The following is a 22322-nucleotide window of genomic DNA, read 5'->3' on the forward strand; positions in this document are numbered from 1 at the left end:
ATTGCATCCTTCTGTACCCCAAGGATAGCCTCCTTGAGGAAGAACCACCTTTCCTGGACCCCCATACTAGCTACCCCCTGGGCTCCAAGTGCCTCTCTGACTACTGCCCTGACCACATCAAAGTTGGCTTCCTAAAGTTAAGCATTTTGGGCTGTGCTAGTTACCCTCCCCACCTTTCTCTGAATAGCAAACTGGATCATTTCATGATCAGTGTCCCCTAACCTCCCTTGTACTAGCACATCCCCCACCAAGTCGTCCCCAGAGGCTAACACCAGATCCAGTATGGTGTTTTCCCTAGTGGGGATGAGTACCTCCTGCACAAGGTGTAGGTCCTGTATGCACGTCAGGAACCTTCGTGAGTGGCTAGACCTGGGCAACTGCTCCTCCCAGTTGATGTCAGGGTAATTCATATCACCCATGACCACAACATCCTTTGCATGCACAGCCTCCCCCAGCTGCCTGGAGAATTCCAGATCCAGCTCTTCCTCCTGATGTGGTGGCCTGTAGTAAACCCCTACCACCAGATCCCTCTCCCCCTGCCCTCCTTGAAGTTTGACCTACAGGGTCTCAGTTAAGCCTTCCTCTGGTCCCATTTGGAAGGTAGAACTGGTATACTATTCCCTAACGTAGAGTGCACCCACCCCTAACTTTTTTCCCCTTCCTATCTCTTCTAAACAACCTACGTCTACTGCCCAGTCAAATGTTTCATCCCACCATGTCTCCACTAGGCCAACCAGGTTGATTTTACTACTTGCAAGCAGGAGACCAAGCTCCTTCTGCTTGTTCCCCATGCTTCTTGCATTAGTGAAGAGACACCTTAATCCCCACGTGGGAGCCCTGGGCACCCCCTTACCTGAGAGACAACTGGTCCCTTGGTATATACCTGAGCTCTTACCTGGGCAAGTCCTACACCTGGTTGAGCTTTTTCTTGCTCCTGTGAATCCCCGTCCCCCGACAAACTTAGTTTAAAGCCCTCTAGGTACTGTTTAGATATATGATCTGTCTCGGACAACTTCAGTTATAAAGCTTGGAGACTTGAAGTGCTCAGTTTAGCTGAAAAAAATCAAGCCATATGAACCTGGATCAATGAAGAAACTTCTATTATTGTGGGTCAGGCACCCAAGGTCTAATGTTGGCCATTTGAAAACAACCGACACAACATTAAAATTCTTTTTAAAGTTTCACCCTGGCCTTTTGTCCCAATGAGTTTTCCATTAATATGCACTCTCCACAAATATTTTCTTCAAAATTTCACACCAAAGTGACTGAGTCAGTGACAGTGAAGGCTGTAGGAGAGGCAGCTGTTGTAGCTTGGGCTCCAGGGTTGGGGTCATAGCTACAGCCACTGCCTGCAACCTCCCCACACCTGTGCACCATCTCCTCCCTGCAGCCACCCCCCTTTCCAAATGCAGCCTCTGTTTTCCCTACCCCCTTTCATACCCTTGCTCCATGGCAAGCTTCATGCACGCTGCAGCCTGGAGCACTGAGTAGAGCCTCAGCTCAGCCCTGACAGTGGTGCACAGTTGCTATGGAGGTTGGGTTAGCATCATCCTTAGTGCCCCAGGCTAAGATGAGGATGGAGCTTGACAGTGCAGAGCAAGGGTAAGGGAGGAGGGAGGGAACAGCAAGGGCTGGGGGAGGGCGTGGAGGGGGATCAAAGGCTCCTGGAAGGCAGGCAGGGGACAGAGGTGGCAGTGGGCAGGTACAAGCAGCAGACAAACTACTTGAACTCCCCACAACACCTGCCACCCCACAGCAGCAGGGGGCGAATTAAAGATGACCAATAATTAGATTATGTACATGGGAGATTAAAATGAATTTATAAGTTTTCCTTCAATAGAATCCAATAATTTGGGGGCAGGTCTCCCTATATTCAGGATCATCATATATTTAAGTCAATACAGTAGTTTGTATTGATAATCCTTTAACATAGAATCATAGAATTATGGAAAATTAGGGTTGGAAAGGACCTCAGGTTGTTACAACTGCCTATACCTACTATGACTAATACTATCTCAGATTGATCCTGCTGAGTAAATACCAAATCGTGTTCTCTTAACGTAGAAGATCATTCTTAAGGATATTTAAGACCTAAATAAATATGCCTGCTTTACTGACTCTGAATTTCCTTTCTAGATGATACCAAGATAGCTTTGCACCTAAAGGATAATGGAGGTAAGCATGTTTGTTTATAAAAACAGCGTCAGTAGGTTACATAACTACAGCTTGCTGAACTTCATTAATGTAATTCAGCAAGTAGAAATATCTTGTACCAGGCCCCCAAAAGACTTTAATTATCCACATCTCTGTGGCAGCACCAAGGGAAACAGGCTATGCAACTACTTAGCAAATAAACTGCTTACAACTGTCTGTTAAAGCTCATTAGTGAATCATAGGCAAAAATAAATTTAACATCTAAAAACTGATATCTTCAATTCAAAGGTCTTTATGCCAAACAGGGGATGGTAGATTTAAATAATAATATTTGTATATGTTGTGGCATGATATATATAAAGTACAGTATCTGTATCTCTGGAGTCCCCTGGAGTTCAGCGGTAGAATCCTTGTCTACCACACAAGAAACCTGGGTTCAGTTCCAAGACACATGCAGCTACAGCCATGACTAGACATTTGGACTCCTCCTGGTCTTTGGATTCTGTCTAAATGGACTAAAGGAAGGATGGATGGTCTGTGCAGCCTCCATTCCTCCAAAAATTCCTGCCCAGGTATATGCATTGAAGGTCTAGGTGGCCCTCATGCCTACACCATGATTCAGGAGGATCAACAGTTGTCACGATCTGTATCTGCATGAACATGGATTACTGTGTTTATCCATATAATATTCATATTATAAAAATAATATCATACTGTATTACTGACAAAGATCCTTGTTCTCTGAGGTTGTGTAGGAACCCATCCTGCCTCCTGTTCTATAGAATCAAGTCCCTAGGTTCTATTTCTTCTCTCTTTGAAGTTGTTGAGAGTGTCGCCATTGACTTCAGTAGAAAAACCATTAAACCAATAAATACAGGTTGAATGTACATTTATGTCTGATTGGCAGTCACTGAAGTCAATGGAATGTCACACATTGTCTTCAGTAGCCCATGCAGTGTGGGTATAAAGCATTTGAAATTACAGGACAAATTATATTCCAGGCTGAGGGATTGGTGCATGGTATGTACCAGTCCCTCGATCTGGAATATAATTTGCCCTGTAATTTCAAATGCTTTGTACATACACTAATACCAAGAGAAGCTGTACTAGTCCTGATTAGCTTATCATTAGAATGTGCATTGTTCTTGTGCCATTTGGTTTGCTTTCTTTGCACCTGTGATTATTCCTTGAATGGATTTCCTAGGTTGTCCCCCATTCCCATTCTCCTTCAATTAAAGATCCCCTCTCTAAATTGAAAAAGTGATGGTATATAGCTTCCCATCTATTGTTTTTTCTGGAGAATATCATAGTTATCATTGTTACCATAGTGCTTAGGGTCAGAAGGGATCTAAACAGATCATCAGGTCTGACCCCCGGCCCTGGGCAGGAACTGGTGCCAGGGTTATATCACCCTAGCCAAATATCTGTCCAGCCTCCTCTTGAAGACCCCCAGGGAAGGAGAGAGTACCAATTCACTTGGAAGCCCATTCCAGAACCTGGCAGCCCCAACTGTAAAGTAATGTCTCCTGAAGTCCAGCCTGAACCTAACAAATTGTGGCCATTATTCCTAGTAACACCAGGTGGTGCCCGGGGGAATCAGAGCTTCCCCCAATTCTCACTGGTCCCCCCTGGTTAGTTTGTAAATGGCCGCTAGATCCCCTCTCAGCCTTCTCTTGTGGAGGCTGGATAGGTTCAGGTGCTTTAGCGTCTCTTCTTAGGGCCTGCCCTGCTGCCCCTTGACTATGTGAGTGGTCCTCCTCTGGACCCTCTCAGTGCTAGCCACATCCCTCTTGAAGTGCGGCGCCCAGAACTGGATACAGTACTCCAACTATGGCCTGATCAATGCTGCCTAGAGGGGAAGGATCACCTCCCTGGACCTGCTTGTGATACATGTGTACATTCACAACAAGGTATGGTTAGCCTTATCGACCGCTTCCTCGCATTGGTGGCTCATGTTCATTCTGGAGTCAACAATGACTCCAAGATCCCTTTCTGCCACCGTGTTGACAAGAAACTCTTTGCCACCCTACAAATAAGGGCACTTCCAAATAGTATGTGTGTGCGCGCGCGCGCGTAATCTCTAAACTAAAATTTGATTGGTGGGGCGGGCAGGTTAAATAAATTGAAGCTTTCTCCCACTTTGTTAGACAGCCATCAATGCCATATTGTCTTGTCTCCCCTTGCTAAAGATCTGGGAATCAAATCTCAACGAAACAAAACATTAGGAAAGGGAACTGTACTTTCACATTCTGACCTATTTGGTGCAGTGTCCCAGGAAGATTCATTGTACAGTTTTCCTTAAGTTTACAAAGGTAGTTTTCATGCATAAAGCTGCTATATTTTAGACATTAGAAACCAACAAGTGACTTGATTATAGATTCACTTTCCTTGGGCTGTTTCTTTATACTTGAAATAAAAAAAAAAAGAAAAAACAGGCTTCAAACAGCATGGAAGCGGTTCTACTCAATAGAATCTTTCATTCACATAGTAAACCTAGCGTTTAATCTGGGAAGTTTGTCTCGGTGAATCTTCAATTATGCATTGAGTTTTACAATAACCCTTAGATTAGACTCAGATAAAACCTTGGTAGCTGCAGGCCTGTTCTTTGATTCACTGTGATTTTGTCAGGCTTTCATAAAGAGTAGTCTATTCCAGGTCAGATGAATATGGAGTCTTTAACTTTCCTGGACTAGATTCTGTAAAATTCTTGTCAAAAGAAACTTTCTAATGGAAAACTAAACTATATTTAATCACTGGTGGTCTCTAGTTTGATGTGTCCTTGGATGAAGCAGTCAATACCTGCTTAGGTGCAACAAAAGGATTGTATACAAGTTTGCATTTTTGCTCTGACAAACTTTTGAAACTAAATTTTATCAGTCAGTAATTAAATTACAATTTTAAATTAGACTGTAGTTACAGATCAAACTTCTCTGACCTTTTAGTTAAATGAGGAAGTAGTTTGTAATTTAGGGCAATAACCAACAACATAGAAACCTGTGTGGTACATTTTATCATAAATTCCACTTTAGCTTGCACCCATTTCTTCTTTAATTCCTCTTCCATCTCTACCAGTTATCCAGATATGCAGCTGAGGAGTTTTTTGTATATTTAATACAGCCAGCTTTACCATCATCATTTTGGTAACAATTAAATTGGCTTAAGTTTCCAAAATTGAAAATGCTTCTTAAAGGCTTACAAAAAGTTAAAGTTGTTAAATACAAGTCACTTTTACATACAAGTTATATATTTTTAATTATAAAAACTGGTAGAGCTGTTGTTGCTCTTGTTTTCCTTTATCTTTGAGTGTATAACAACTAGCTAATTATTTCAAAAGACACTAGCTATTTTTTTACAAAATAAGAAAGTAGTTGGCAGTGATAATAAACTATAAATGCTTTTATGGAACTTTGGGTGGGTGATTTAGTATCATTCATTCAGGAAAGCTGAATAAGGGAAGTGGATAGCTCCGTATTTCATCTAATTAAATCAAACTGGATTCCACTCTACCAAACCAAATAATAAACAATTGGCTCAAGTTTGTTTTAACCTTTTTATCTGCTTGTTGTGAGGTGTTCACTGTCTTGATGCTCGCTGTTCACTCTAAAGGAAGAAATGCATATAGGACAGTGGGTTTATGAGCAATTGTTACCATTTTTCATTAGCTAAAGTATCTTGTCAAAGAAGGAACTTCCTTTTGAGAACTGTGAAGCTTCACAGATTCATGCCTCTCAGGGAGAACTGTACTTTGTTCATTCCTACATAGTTCTCTGGTGCAGAGAGTCAGAAAAAAGCTGTTATGCTATGTGAGTCCTTAACCACTGTAGCCCGATGGGTTAATAAGCTCAGGCAGACCTTTTGATGTTTTTGATCTGGTCCCTACTTTCACCAGCTGCTGCTCCAATAGCAAACTGAGGCTGCTCTTGCTGCCAGGGTACAGAATCTGTAGAAGTGTGGGATGATTTTGGCATCCCTCCTAAATTGTGCCCACCCTTCATTATACTACTGCCAAGATGCACAGGGCATGGACCTATATATGTTATTCAGATCTTGGCATACCTGCAAGAAGTATTTCCTTCATCCACTGACTAACCTCTTGAATACTAAGGCTACCTGGAGACCCAGGAGTCAAGATCAATTCTTCCATGATTTTTCATAAAAGAACGGTATAATTTTAGACTTAATCCATCCTTTGGCAAAATTCTCAATGAGAAAAATAATTCTCAATTATTTAGCATATTTTTTACAAATCTAATTCTATATTCTTTAACTGTTTAAAGGGGTGTGGGTCGTAGCCATGTTGGTCTAAGGACATAGGCAGACAAGGTTCTTTGGGTGAATCTGATATCTTTTATTAGACCAACTTAAATAGTTGGAAAACAATTTTAAAGCAAGCTTTCAGGTTCAAAAACCCTTAGGCTAAGGAAGTTTCAGCCATTGGTGTGTGCTCTTCCTGGATATAATGAAAAGTAAAGAAGCCAGAGGCTGGGCTGGTATGCATATAAGACATGTAGTCAGTGAAGATGTAAATTGAGGAGTCAATGAGTGAGAGACAGGCTGGGTTGAGGGGAGAGAAGAGGGATGAATAGTGGAGAAGTACCTGAGGAGTCAGATGTCAGACGAGTTATAATGTGTCATAAATCCAATGTCTATATTTAGTCCATGATCTTTAGTATCCAGGAGGTTGATGAACTGGAGTTTATAGACTTGTCTCTTGGAAGTGTTTTGTAAGTTTGTTTTGAGGATCAGGACTGAGATATTGAAGAGAGAGTGGTTTTCTTGTGAGAAATGTGCCCTCACAGGTCATTGGGTATTCCTGTCTTTGATAAATTTCCATGCGCATTCATTCTGGTGTGCAGTTGTTGTTTGGTCTCTCCTACGTATTTTCCATCAGGGCATTTGGTGCATTGGATGAGATATATTACATTTCTGGAGGTGTAGCTGTAAAATCTGGGAATGCTGATGGCTCTGTTGTGGGGTGTAGTAATTGTGAAGACTTCCTCAAGAACTACACCATCAAACCCATGCTATACTTAAGATATATCAATGATATCTTCATCATTTGGACTGAAAACCTGCAATCTCTGATTGAATTCCATCAGCAATTCAACAATCACCAGCTGCACCCATTGACTCCTCAGTCTACATCTTCACTGACGACCTGTCTTGTATGCACACCAGCCCAGCCTCTGGCTTCTTTTACATTTATTCCATCCAGGAAGAGCACACACCAATTGCTGAAACTTCCTTAGCCCAGTGAAGGGTTTTTGAACCCGAAAGCTTACTTAAAAATTGTTTTCCAACTATTTAAGTTGGTCTAATAAAAGATATCAGATTCACCCAAAGAACCTTGTCTTAACTGTTTAAAAACATTTGAGTTCTGATATAGCTGCAGACTTTATTCAGTATGTGATAGCAAAGAACTTCCCCGAAGGAAAGCTGACAGCATATTCCACTGTTCTTTATTTTGTTGATGTTTTCTGCTGTATACTTTGTTTAAGAAACATTCTTATCCAGAAACAGCTTTAGGAAGATATCATTAGTGATGTAAATAACAAAAAGAAAAAAATAAAGAGAAGCGATTAGAACTCACAGATAACAGAAACAGTTGGTTGGGATATTGAAATGCCTTAAAAGGTTAAAAATGGGAAGGTGTGGCTTTGTGAACACAAATTTGTCATCTAACTGTCAAATAGATGGGGTGGGGTGAACAAATCAAAAAAAGCTTAAGTCACTCTTAAAATCAACCTGGTTTCCAAATCACAAATTGCAGTCTAACAAATGCTACATCACTTTGCTATTTCTCTGTCAACTCAAACAATTCCCAAGCTATTTCTACTCTATCTACTGTACTTTGTTCTATACAATGAGTTTGTATTCAAGATCAAACTATTTGAATTAAATTTGGATTAGTGTCTTCAAAGATAATCCCAGAGCAGTTTAGTTTTCTTCAACCATTCATGAAATGTGGTCAGAGTTGAGATATCAACCACAAGTGTTTTGTTAGCTGCACTCTATTGGCTTCCACAGTTTCAGACTTTGTGCTCAGAAAGTGAAGCCACATTCTAGACAAGAAACAATGGAATCTATAAAACAACATTAAATTGACGTTTTCCATATGTGCTTTTAAAAATGTTCTTCTTTTTCAGAAGGGTGTATGAATCAAAAATATTGAAAGGGGAACACTTATAGCCCATTATTAAGACATTTCTCTTGCTGCTATTTTATGTGTAGATAAGAATGTGATGAGAGCCATTCTAGCAAACACAGTTGCATTGGATATTTCCAAAGCCCAAGCCTTTAAAGAGCCACCCTCTGTGGTTGTGGGCTGTAACAGAATCAAAAAATTTGTGTATCAGATACAGAGGGAGGAATTTACTTCCTCTTTATGTGACTTATGCAAAGCCTCTGCTAAAGGAATTGCAAACAATGAGGAATGGTCACTGACTATATTGTAGACATTACAGGGCAGCATCATCCTAGTCAGAGTTCCAGGAGATATTTCCTCTAGATAAAAAGTAGTTATCTGGGCTTCAGATAGATATTCAAAAAGCCTGAGCCTGAATTGCTGGTTAGTCTAACCTGGCTAGACTGAACTAGTTTAAAACCAGACAGACATTCTCTCGGGACTGAGGAAATTCAGGCACACGCCTGCAGTGGTTGAGGCTAGAAGCTGGGGGGTGCTAGAGCAGCCCTTCCTTCCCTTCTACAGGGCCCAGCTGAGGAAGGTGTGGCCAGGCCCCAGCAGAATTAGGGAGGGGCTCCCCCCCCTTGACAACAGAGCATTTATCAAGTCTGTCATCATCACTTAACACCCCGTTAAAAAACAAAGCCTCTCTCATTAGTTCAAGCTCTTCTTAAACAAAGAAGGAATAGAGGGACATTACTAGCTGAGCTGTTGATTAGGTCCAAAAAGCCCTAAGCTGACAGTGCTGTGTGCCACACCATGTACTGTAGGCAGTATGTGGTCTGTTAGCTAATGCTGAGGTGTCTCTGTAAGGCAGAGGGGACAGAGGATGCCTGCTTATCAGGGAGTGGGAAGGGAAAGCGGGGATCAGGAGGAAGCCAGGCAGATGCTGCTGGCCTGCAGGTCTCTGCCAGAGCTGCAGCCAGGGAGCAGAGGGGAGGGGCCAGCCCAGCTTTCTGGAGCAGAGAGCCCTTCCCAGCCCAGAGAGCATGCACTGAACATCTGTTCTGTTACAGGTTTAAACCAGATTCTGATCACTTAAACCGGTTTATGTATAAAACCTGTTATACTTGTATGTGTAATAAGGTTGTGTGCAAAACCTGTCCCTAGCCCTGAAGTCCTTATGACTACAGCCATTGGGTTTTGTTATCCCATCCAGTCCTTCATGTAAGGAATTAGATGTGATCAGTATTTATAAGTCTTCTCCCTATTTTAACCCTTACTCCATCCAAGGGCCCTCCTTCATTCTTTGTCATTTGCTCAAGAATAGACTAAACTAAACTAAAAAAGAAACATTGCAGAAGACTTATACTCTGCAAAGTTGTGTCAGACATGTATGGGCAAATTGAGAACCTCAGAATCAATTTCTACCACTAGGTTCCTGGTAACATCAGCAGCCCATGGTTCTCTGACCAAAGAAGTGTTCAAAGAAAAGTGAAACAAATAGCCGTGATGTCTATCTGCCACACTGGAAAAATTCCCCCAGTCTTTAAAGCCAAGAGGTGTAACACATACATGGATATGACAGTGTGCTACTTCAGAACTCTTGCCTCAATCCAAACTGATCGACCTAATTCTTAAAATATAAGGGGCATCTTTTATCCTTATAGCTTTTATCTGTCACATTTTATAAAATTTGTCTAATTATTCCAATTATGTTTTCTGAGACAAGGTATAGGCTGCTGGCCTTTTAAAAAATACTCTCTTAATACTGGACCACAGTTTCTAAATAATTATTTTAAAATTATAAATATCCTGTGCAGTGGGGAACAGGAGCTAACTGCATTCCCACCAACAGGTCACATGTAAGTAATGGGGGCTACTGAAGCCAGTTTATTATTTTACAATGTAAACAATGACTTGTCAAACAGATCCAGCTTAAGATCTTTTAACAAGATAGTAATTAACTTGTGTCACCATTGAAAGTTATGCAAAAAAAATGGATTTATATATTTTCAACTACTTTTTTATTGTTTCAATCTTTGTTCATTATAAGGCTCTTTGGCATGCAGTGCTGCCTCTCTCAGTGAGTGCAAGCTGTACATTTTAAAATTCTGCTTGTTTTTGCAAAGACTAGTTTAAATTCTCAGCCAAAAGAAAAAAAGTGCTGAACTCATTCGTCCTGGGAAAACAATAGAACAGAATAATCTTTAGTTACAGGAAATTTAATCTGGTAGCCCTGATAAATTGCTTTTGCTTTGGTTTGTTTCATGGTGCTTTGGATTGTACCCAGAAGAGCTTTTGACTAAAGTATTTGGGCTTTCTCCAGAATTTTCACATCTCATCCACTGTACACCAACTTTGCTGTCATCATCTTTTTACTGCAGATATTACCATAGTAAATGTGGAAAACAAGGAGTAAGAGCCTCAGAGAGTATATAAAGGCTTCTAAAAGTAATATCACTTCCATTTTCTACCTAGAGACAGATTATCAGATTCTGGCTTTAATCCAATGGACTTGTCTACACACATAAATTTGCCTGGTTTAAGTAAAGGCGTAATGTTAAAGCAAATTAGCTAAACCAAGACAACTCTGTGGTCACATGTGTGGGTATCTTGCATCCATTTAATCCATTTCACACTGGTGTAGCTTGTCTCTGCTAGATTAAAAAAGATGTTAAAGAGAGAGTTGCACTGGTATGACGTGTCAACAGGCATGTATAGACAAAACAAAGGCCCTAAATTGAAGCAGTGGGTTTTAAAAAACACTGTTTCAATTTAGGGCCGATTAAACTCCCATGTTGTGCACACACCCCACTGACTTACCTGCCTGTCCAGTGGAGATGGGAGGGCAAGCTGCCGGCAGGCAGAGTCCCTGGGCTGCAGAGGGGGGCTGATGCTTCCCTCCCTGGCAGTGGCGCCCCTCCCCCCCCCAGGTAGCCCCTGCCCATAGGCACCTGGCTCAGGCAGTTTTGGGGGGCACCGCATCTGCAGAGGGAAGCACTGGCCCTCGCAAAGCTCAGGCAGGCAGGCAGGCTCCAGGGGCAAAAAAGAAAAAAGATCAGGTTCACCACTTTTCTTGGGCGGAGCCTGCTTTCCCGGGCTGCTGCCAAGCTGCCTGCAGCGCCCAGTGCTTCACTCCATGGCTGTAGGGGCAGCAAACTAAAACTCCTCAAAGGAGTTTTAGTTTGAGGTGCCCCAAGTCATTGAAGGCGCAGTACACCACTGAATTTCCTATAGCAGCTGGAATTAATGTGCAATACACCACCGAGGCATGCAAACACCGACACCATTTAAGTGGTTGAAAAACATTTAGCCAACTTTAAAGTGTTGTGCACACATGCCTCTCATTTCATCTATACACAGCCAACAGCTCCAGTCCATTTAATCCTGGGATAGGCATGTCCCATGGTGTTCTACCTGGAGCTTTCTCTATAGTTGTCATTGCTACAACTGGTGAGTTGTTCAGGTGGTTATAAAGGAAAGAATATTTTGAAGTGGTGGTGGGTGACAAGTGAGACTACAACTTCCACCTGAGTAAGTGTCCTAAAGCTCCTACTTCTACAGAGAGAAAGCACAAGTAATACCTCCAGGAACACCAGAGACCATTTTAAAAAGGAGTAGCTTGCTCTACCCAACTCCTATTGCTTAACTTCAAGTGCAAAAAAGAAATAATGCCTTCGCCAGACTCCTAACCTGACTAGTCTACCTCCTATCAGGAGTAAGGGTGCAGCCAAGTACCTCACCAGGTTTAATATCACAGCATACAATTGAGCATTGTAATGTCCCAATTAGACACTCCAAGTTTCAGTACAATTTTATTTCAGTAGAATGTAGTCATTTGTACCACTGGCCTATGTCAATCAAGTGCTGGCAGTAGAGTCACTAGTGAGCCTATTTCAGAATCTTTTTTGAGATTACTCTGTCTGAGCCTTGTTGAGTCCAGCCCCCCTCTCCATAGGCAGGGAGTCAGCTGAGATCAAGTGATCCCAGCAAGAAAAATATCCAGATGTTTTTTGAAAGAGTCCAGAGTAGATACTTGCACCACTTCTGGGGGTGCAAACCCTGGACACTCATACCATAAAGAACTTTTTTCTTATGTCTAGTCTAAATCGGCGTTCCTGGAGGTTATGGCTGTTAGACCTTGTTATCCCTTGGAGATCTTTGGTGAACAGCTGTTCTCCCACGTCCTGATGTACCCCTCTGTCACAGGATGGGGTCCCTAAGGCCCCTTGACCATGCCAATTCGGCCCGATGGGCACCCTCTATTCTCACCAGCCATGTCTTGATGCATTTTTTCTAAAATAGGGAGGCTGCCTTTACATCCTGTTGGACACAGTCTTGATGGATTTCCCTGAACCCCATGGGTCCCATTTCAAAATAGGTGTCCTGGGACACCCCAGCCTTATGGGCTATATGCATGGCTCCAACCATCCCTTTACCATGCCCCAAGCCTCGCAGATGGTACCAATGTTGTCCGGTCTAGGCCTTGTTGCAATTTGGCCCCCTTGTCCTCCCTGGGCTTGCCACAGCCCTGGTTGCGCTCTGCACCTCACTGGCGCCAGGGCCCCCACACTGCAGTGAGCCCCTAATGAGGCCTTCTCCTTCCCCAAATAGCCTCACCCAAACCACCGGTATTATAAACAGAAATCAACCTGCAAGCCCCAAGGCTATAACATAGCTCAGGCTGCCCAGCTATAACATAATTTGAGCTACACAGGGCATGCTCTGTCCCTCAACAGTACTAGAAGCTGCACCTGCAGTCAGGCCTCTCCCCTTTGCTCCTCTGAGAGAGCTCCTTCCCCCTTGACTGCTGGCAGAGAACTGCCTTCCTGGCTTCAGCCCTGGGGTTTATATATGAGCCAGGCCCTGCCCCTTCTGGTGAACTGACTGGCAGGTGTGGGCCAACTAGCTCATCCTGGCTGCCCTGGTAACCAGCAGCTGGATCTCCCAACTGACTGCAGTTCCAGCCCTTAAAAGGAGCAGGACACCCTAGTGCCCTGCGACACTCTCTTATATAATTGTAGGATGCTACCAAGTTCCCCCTGAGACTTCTCTTTTCCAGACTGAAGAGTTCCAAATGCCTCAACCTCTCCTTGTACGGCCTGCCCTCCAGGCCTTGGATCATATGAGTGGCTCTCCTCTGGACTCTCTCAAACTTTTCCATATCCCTCCTGAAGTAGGGGGCCCAAAAACTGGATGCAGTACTCCAGCTGTGGCCTCAACAAGACTGAGTGAAGTGAAAGGATGACATCCTTGGTTTTGCTTGAGATGCATTGGTAGATGCATGCCAGATTGTGGTTTGTTTTGCCAGCTATAGCATCACAATGGTGACTCGTATTCATCATGTGCTCAGTCAGGACCCCAAGTCTCTTTTGGTCATGGTGCTAGCAAGCGTAGCACTGGTAAACTTGTAAGTGTGCTGAGGGTTCTTCCTACTGAGGTGCTGAACCTTACACTTCTCAACACTGAAGTTCACTTGGTTTTGGTCAGCCTACCTTGAGAGCTTGTCCAAGTCAGCCTGTATCCTCAGCCCCCCCCGTAATTTGGTGTCATCCACAAACCTTGCCAGTTCACATCTGACTCCCGACTGCAGATTATTAATGAAGATGTTAAAGAGGTACTGAGCGCTGAGGGACTCCACTGGTCACTCTGTGCCACATTGATTTGCTCCTGTCATCTAGTACTCTTTGGGTCTGACCCCCATAGTCAGTTACCTAGCCATCAGACCATAAGATGATCAAGGCCACAGTTCCCCAGCTTAGCCATGAGGACATTTTGGGGAACTAGGTCAAAGGCTTTCTTGAAATCCAGATATATGACATCCATGTCATCTTCCTTGTCCAGGGCTAATGTCACCTGGTCATAGAAGGAGATGAGGTTGATCAGGAAAGACCTGCCAGCCACAAAGCTATGTTGGCTGGCCTTCAGAAGCTTGCCTTCCATTAGTCTGGTGTTGATGGATCCCTTGACAATTTTCTCCAGAATTTTTCCAGGGACGAATGTCAGACTGATTTGTCTATAATTCCCTGGGTCATCCCTCCTCCCTTTCTTGAAGACAGGGACCACATTGGCTCTTTTCCAGTCTTCCAGGATCTCACCCAAGCGTCACAAATTTTCAAATATCTTTACTAAGGGGGGTGCAATGATGTCTGCCAGCTCCTTCAAGACTCTTGGGTGCATTCCATCTGGGCCCAAGAACCTGTGACTTGTGAATGTCCAGTTTCTCCAAGTGTACCTTCACCTGATCCACATCAATTTTGGGCCTGCCACCCGCTCCCAGGCTGGTTCATGCCCTTTCTGACAGTGTGATCCCCTTGGGAGGGTGAAAAACTGATACAAAAAAAGTCATGTAGGAGATTGGCCTTTCCTTGGGAATCAGATATCAGCTGCCCCGTTTGATCCTGCAGGAGCCCAGTGCTATCTTTGTTCTTTTTCACTTTCCCACATATCTGAAGCAGGACTTTTTGTTGTCCTTGATCCCCAAAGCTAGCCTGAGTTTAGTTTGTGCCTTGGCTTTTCTGGACCTACAGGTGTAGGGGAGTGCTGAGTAGTCCTCTTTGGTGATGCTTCCCATTTTCCAACTGGAGTAGGATTCTCTTTTGAGTTTAATGAGGTGCAAAAGTTCCTTGTTCAGCCAAGGAGGCTTCCTTGCCTGTTGATTACATTTCTTGTGAGATGGAATGGGGAGGTCTATAGTAGACTCCTACAAGTATGTCACCCTCCCCATGTTCTCCCCGTATTTTGACCCAGAGGGTCTCAAGATGCCTTTCCTGGTTAGAAAACTAATTTGCAGGAAAGTTAACTGATTCTTGATGTAGACAGCAATGCCCCCACCCCTCTTCCCAAGACAGTCTCTCCTGTACAAGGTATAACCCTCCAAAGCAACAGACCAAGCATAGGTAAAGTCTCACCAGATCTCCGTTATCCCTACAAGGTCATGGTCATTTTCACATAAGAGAAAGGCCAGTTCCTCTTGCTTGTTTCCCAAGCTCCTGGTGTCCATGCATAAGCAGTTGAATCTGCTGTGAGAAGCCCCATGCTTCCCTATGGGGTAAGGTGGGACCCTTCCTTGGGCTGTCATCTGAGCAGGTTCCCTTTACCTTCCCAAGTTAATAGTAATGTGGCTGACATGTCCTGGGCTAGAACTGTTAATAGATCACCTGTCCCTCAGCAGTCATAGTTTGAAGTGTGTGGCAGAGCCAAAAATTGAACCTACATGTCACTGTTCATAGATCAAAGTGCTTTAACTGCAAAATGATCTCTTCTCCCTTCTGTATAGTGGAAAATGCATTTTAAAACTGAGCCATAACAGCATTAGCTATCATGCAGCCAAGCAAGGTACAGTAGTGCATAGAGTGCAAAAACGTAACAAATGTTATGGGAATTATTCCATGCACAAAAGCAAGGAAGTCTCACTCTCTCACAGTGAAGAAGCAGAAAAATCCAGAGCATCCAATTCCTGCAAGAGGCAGTGAATGCATTATTAGCAAGAACTGCTTGATTTTGAGATCCCTCTCTGCCTTCCCACCTTTGCTGCAGGTTACATGATAAATTCTCTGTTTGGAAATCTGTGCTGTATACAGAGGTCAAACTTAGAGAATAATATATCTTCCCTGTGAAACAACTAGCTCCCTGTAATTCTCCCCCATAAGTAAATGGGGCCCCAGAAGCAGTTGTTTCTTATGGGGCATCAAAAGCAAAGTAGCCCTGCCAGCAGTGCTTAGCTGATTGTAGGTAGTCTACCATAATCACTGAGGGATACAGCAGTCTTTCAGCTTTTTAAAGAATAATCTGTAAATTATGCAGTGAGAGGAAAGTGTCCTGTTCTTTGACTGCCTGAAGAGAAGAGGGAAACATGTGAAAAGAGACCTTGCTTAATGCCTCCTAGGAGACGATGTTGTGGCAAAGCACTATTTAACAAGTATTTGAGATTTTCTGAAGATCACTAGGGAGAGGGAGCAATTGGAGCAGCAGAGAGCTGGAGTCACCAACTGGGGGCAACAGACATGATGTTCACCTAGGTACACCATGGTATTAGGTTGGAATTGTAGGAAAGAGAAACAGGCTCAACCTGAGAATGTTCCAGGGCCATTGGTGGCAGTGAATTTTATTACCCTAGAAAAGACCCTGAAGGGAAATGATGGAAGTGATCCTTGCTCGGATCACTTAAAACATATTTGTCAAGTACTAGAAGAGAGATGTATTAATGTTATTAATTTGGATTTGGGCAATGCATTAAAGGGCTCATTCTGAGCTCTAGATCTCCTTGTGCAAGACCAGCCCAGAAGCATTCCAAAAGCAGATGTTAATCATCCTAAAACTCAGCCTTTCTCCCAAGGGGCCCAGGATTTGCACAAACAGGAGTGACTTTCAAAGCTTGTCAAAAATGTTCCTACAGCACTACTCTCATGAAACAAGAGAATTCTTCAGGAACAATCGTGCAGTGGTAGAGGGAGGTGTTAAATAACCTAAGAACTGTATGCTTTTTAGAATCTTACAATTCCATAATAGTTGTGTAATTGAGGGCCATGTCACATGGGACACCTAGCACATGTTTTATTTAAATCATAGTAAACCTTACTTTTCCATATTAAAGTTAGAATGTGTCTGAGAAGTTGCATGATAATGTTTATTATTATTTCTTAAGTGTAACATGACACGGTGCATGACTGCACTAGAGCCCATTCAAGAGCTGTGTGGTGTGGCATGGTGTGGTGTGGTGTGGTAGCTGGGACGAAGAACCAGCAAGCTGTGTTGCTATTATCTCCATGAAGCATTCATATGATAACTGAACACGTATTCAAAGATATTCCTTCACTGGCAAGTTCTAATTTTTCCATGATACAATTGCTCTTTACATGATAAAATCACATTTAACATGTTTTACTGCTTGAACATGTGGATGTCGTGCTTTAAATGCAGCTAACATGTCCTAAGTGCAACAAGGCAGGGATACCTTGTAAAAAGTGGGCCCATTTAAAAATTCTACATATCAGCAATTATCTTGCAAAGTGCAGTTCTACTCTGAAACAAGGACTATAAAAATAGGATACTTTCCCACTGGACAGGTTTGCTCTTTTGCTTTGCCCACTGTCACTTCCATTTAGTTTGCTGTTTGGCTTTGGGATTGTAACTCCAGATAGAAAGCTCTTTGGAAAAATTACCTATAATGTTGCATGATTATAAAGCTATTCACAAGCATTCTGATGTTACATGCACATAATAATAATGTTTAATATTTCTAAGGCAATATTGGAGAGACATCATGCTTGTTTAAGACATTAAATTAATATTATTCTTAAATTAGTATTAATAATTCATTATAAAATTATTGCATTTTTTATAAAGCAGCTGTCCATGCTTCAGAATCAATCAGAAAATATTCATTTAAATAGTCCTTACCCAGTTGTGCCAATCAGCATTTTATCAATTTTCAGTGAGCTCATAGTAACACAGGACTTGAAAAGAGCCTCCTGGGATCTTGAGTCCAGTCCCCCCCATTCACAGCCATTCACTCATGTGAAAGTTCAAGCAAGCCCAAGGTTAGTAAAATAATTCCAGAGAAATGGCCTATTCATGTGAAGGCCTCTCTGTCCCCCAAATGCATTATATGGTCTATTTCTGTAACATCTAAATTTTAATAGTGCACTGACTACGAGTCCTAAAGAACCTGTTCAGCCTCCACAAGAGAAGGCTGAGGGGGGAGCTAGTGGCCTGTTACAAACTAGTCAGAGGGGACCAGCGGGCACTGGGGGAGTCCCTGTTCCCCTGAGCACTACCAGGAGTGACCAGGAATAACGGTCACAAGCTGGCAGAGGGTAGATTCAGGCTAGAAATCAGGAGGCACTACTTCACTGTCAGGGCGGCTAGGATTTGGAACCAACTTCCAAGCGAAGTGGTGCTGGCTCCTACCTTGGGGGTCTTTTAAGACAAGGCTAGACAATCACCTTGCTAGGGTCGTTTGACCCCAGTACTCTTTCCTACCATGGCGGGGGGTTAGACTTGGTGATCTGCTCAGGTCTCTTCCGACCCTACTAACTACGAAACTATGAAACAGTGTAAGTAAGAAAAATGCTTTATCATCCTTAGGGGCTAGAAAGTAGGAACAAGAATACAAGAATACAAGGCTGTACAAAGTCATCTAATCCAAATCCCTGCTCAAGGCAGGATCATCCCTTCCTAAATCACCCCAGCCAAGCATTTGTCTAACCCGCTCTTTAAAATTTCCAGGGATAGAGATTTCACAACTTCTCTAGGTAGCCTGTTCCAAGGATTGACATCTCTTATAGTCAGAAAGTTTGTCTTAATCTCCAAGCTAAATTTTTTCTGCTGCAGTTTGAGTCCATTGCTCATTGTCCTAAAGCCATATAGATAGGAGAAAATACCCCTTGAGGTATTTGAAGACTGTTTTCAACTCCCTCCTCCCTCCCACCCCAATCTCCTTTTTGTCAGACTGAATAAACCTAGCTCTTTCAGGCTTTCTTCATAAATCTTTCCATGAAGGTCCCTAAGCATTTTATTGCTCTGCATTTGACTCTTTCCAAACTTTTTATAGCATTCTTGAAGCTTCAGGCCTGAAACTAGACACAGTTCACCAGAGCTTAATAAAGCAGAAGAAACACTTCCCTTGATTTGCAAGTGATACTCCTGTTAATGTGCTTTTGTCTCGTGTTCATTTTATATAGTCTACTGTAATCCCCAGGTTTCTGCAGTACTGCAGCCTAGCCAGTTATTCTTTAGTATGTATTCATGCATACAGTTATTCTATCCCATGTGTAGGACTTTGCATGTGTCCTTGTTCATTCTCACCTGACTGAATGTGGACCATTTCTCCAATCCATCTAGGTCATCCTGGATCCTTTACTTAATGGCATGCTATACTCTGTGCCTCGGTCTATAGTAAACACTTCTGCCAGCATTGCTGTGTTGGTAAAGGATTTGAAGACATGTAATCCTTGATCAATGTAGCTAGACTAGTAGAAGCAAACATCACAGAACAGTTATGCCAGCAGAATGGTGCAATAACCTGCATATTATATACTGCTTATGGAGATTTTACAGTACTAGTAAAGAGGGCAGCTTTGCTAGCATAGCTCCATCCACACTAGGAGTTCTCTGCCATTATAATATACCAGTATTTCTATACTACAGCAACTGAGGCACTGAATGTCTGGACTCTGTGTGGCCTTTGGATACTGTCTTAATGGTCAAAAGTGGAGAGTGGAAGTTCTGGGCAGCCTCCACTTCTCCATACTCCTGCCTAGGCCCACACGTCAAAGGTCCTGGTGACCTCTCACACATACACCATATTCCAAAAGGATTAATAGTGGCGTACTACATTTCTATAATAATAAAGTGCTCCAGGGTAGATGTAGCCTTACTCATGTAACCAGTCTTTAAGTCATCTGAATAGCCCCATAAAATCATTCTTTTTCAATCACCATTTAAAATACATCATAATGCTGCCACATGGCCTAACAGCAAATGCATTTTTAATGAAGTATTCACAAGAGAATAATTTTAATGCCTTTCCTGTATTCTTTTGTTACCAAATTATGGCTATATCCTGAAAACCTATTCATCTTGTACAGATAGGGGAGTAAATTAGACAGCTGGGGGTCCTCTTGGCAAATGAGTGTTTTGTCACATTTAGGGCTTGAAGCTGTTATATTTAGGCAATGTACATACCACAGACTTCTACTCTAACACACAGGTGTGTGAAATAAAATGCTGTATCATTTTGTTTTAAATGACACAGCATTACAGTGAGAGTGTACAATTACAGTGAGAGTTGGGAGCAGGTTATTTTACAACCTGGTCTAAAAAATAAGAACACAAACAGTAAAAAGAGATTACTTGTTTCAGGTGAAGGAAAAAAGGTAATCTTGCCATCTCTTGCAAATTGTGGAATTCTTTAGTGTAGCTCTTTAATTCTTCCTTGCTTCGTCATCTGGGTTTGGGGCTTACCCAACTCTGTTTCTAAAGGGAAGAGATGGTTCTAAAGGGGTGCTCTGGTGAACAGGCATTCCCCCAGATCCTGATATGTACCCTTTATATACTTATAGACTGCCACCAAGTCACCCCTGAGCCTGCGGGCTCTCTTGGAAGCTCTCTCTCTTCTAATATTTCACTAAATATTTTTATGTATTTATACACTGAGAAACTCAAAAGAGTTTGTCTGACCCAAGGAGAGCAGAAGGTAAAATTAAAAAATACTGAATTTGAAAAACCAAAATCTTTTTTAAAGGTAAAATAATCACATATGATGACATTGCAACAGAACTAAATGAAAACATTGTTTTCATTCTTCAGCTATTTCTTGAAAAAATTCCAAGAAGAGGGCACTGGCAAGAATTAATATTTTAGTTATATTTTAATATTTTTAAGAGCATATAATTATCTGCTTTTTCCTTCCTGCTATTCAGTAGGTGCATCTGCACATGTTTTTGATCCGGAATCAGTTTACTCATGAGTAAGCTACTTGCAAGTAAACACCCCCAGGCAGGCATCTACACATGCAGGGAAGCAGAAGCAGATTTGCTGCTAATGGCAGCAAACTGCTTCTGCTTCCTGAGGCTCTGCAGTGGGTCCCTGCCACCATCAGGGGGAGCTCTAGCCCCCCCTTCTGGAGCCGATCAGGGAATGAGCTCCCCAGCCTGTCCCCCACCCAGCTCCATACTCCGAGAGCTGGGTGGGGAGCAAACTTCCCAGCCCCCAGCATTGGGGAGCTCCCAGCACCAGCTTCTTGACCTCAGGGCCAGTGTTGGGAGACCCTTATCTCCCATCACCAGCTGCATGTTGCAGGCCCAGCACTGGGACACCCTTATCTCTCAGCACCGGCCCCACAGCCACAGAGCTGGGGCTAAGAGATAAGGGTTTCCCAGCACTGGTCCCATTGTCATGGACCTGGCACTGGAAGATAAGGGTCTCCCAGCCTCCCATTTCCCAATCATGATCTTGGAGTGGGGGACTTGGTGCTTCCTGCTGCTGGAGCAAGGGAACATAGTTCCTGTCTGGGCTCCAGTGGCAGAGCCCACCCTAGCAGCAAGGAGCTCCTGGGGGCTGGAAACAATCTCCTGCCCCCTGGTGGCTGGCTGACCGGGAGCAAATCTACACAAGTGCTACTTCATTGTTACTAATTCAAAGTAAATTTGCTACTTGCACTTGAAAGTAGAAAATTTAATTATCATTAGTGAGGTTGACTGTGCAGTAAGGTTTACTGTGCAGTAAAGCATCTTGTGCAGACATGCCCAACTTGCAATAAAAAGCAGACTGACCTGCAGATGTGAACACACTTTTCATTTACAGGAGTTATAAATAAAAGCATTTGTAGTTATAAATAAGACTTACAGGTCTGCAACAGACATGCATAAAGCAAAAGACAAGGAAATTTAGGAGGAAATTCCTTTTGTGAAAGCTGCCACCAGGCAAGGATTGGTCATCAAGACAAATATCTTCCCTAAAGGTTTAGCTGTGCCTGGAACAGCAGATGTGCTGTGATAAGCTTAATAAGGTTTTGCACCTGAAAAAGTTCTCAAGTTTTCTTTCACCCATTTTCCTCTGTGGCTTTTTAAAGAACTGTCAGTTGATTTATGTCAGAGGAAATTTTCAAAGTTGACAGCATTGTTTATTGTCTCTGGGAAAGCAGAGTGCAATCATTTTCTCAAGTATTCTAACCTTGAGGTCAATGAACTGAATTTTGATTATGGAAATGACTAGTTACTTACATTTGTTACCATCATTTAGAAAACCATTTACTTATATTTTATGATTTTTAGTATTTGCTATGCTGATCATTATTTCACTGCACATGGAATGCTTTGCACTATGGGCGAGTAGAAATGCGCACAGGCTGTTGTCATCAGTATCATCTAGTAGTAACAGTGTGCTCATTTACAAACCTTGATGCTAAACACTGAAAGAATACAAATCAAAGCAGATAAGTTTGATGGCTCCTACAGACTGTTTTGGGCCTTTGTTGACATGCAGCATTCTTAATATGCATGTGGAATATGATGATCCCCATTCAGCCATGACAGAC

General features: G+C 42.6%; 1 protein-coding gene across 2 annotated transcripts in view; it reads left to right on the top strand.

Annotated features, from left to right (window-relative positions):
- Positions 1-22322, top strand: part of PLXDC2 (plexin domain containing 2) — a 489434-nt gene that overhangs the window by 436773 nt on the left and 30339 nt on the right. For both annotated transcript variants that reach the window (XM_090047262.1, XM_090047263.1), the window contains one exon: positions 2137-2175. In XM_090047262.1, coding sequence (XP_089903388.1) covers positions 2137-2175 — 39 coding nt within the window. The remainder of the gene's footprint in view (positions 1-2136; positions 2176-22322) is intronic.

The sequence above is a fragment of the Crocodylus siamensis genome, chromosome 5 (assembly GCF_052110815.1).
Source record: "Crocodylus siamensis isolate JL-2025a chromosome 5, ASM5211081v1, whole genome shotgun sequence".
Classification (NCBI taxonomy): Eukaryota; Metazoa; Chordata; order Crocodylia; family Crocodylidae; genus Crocodylus; species Crocodylus siamensis.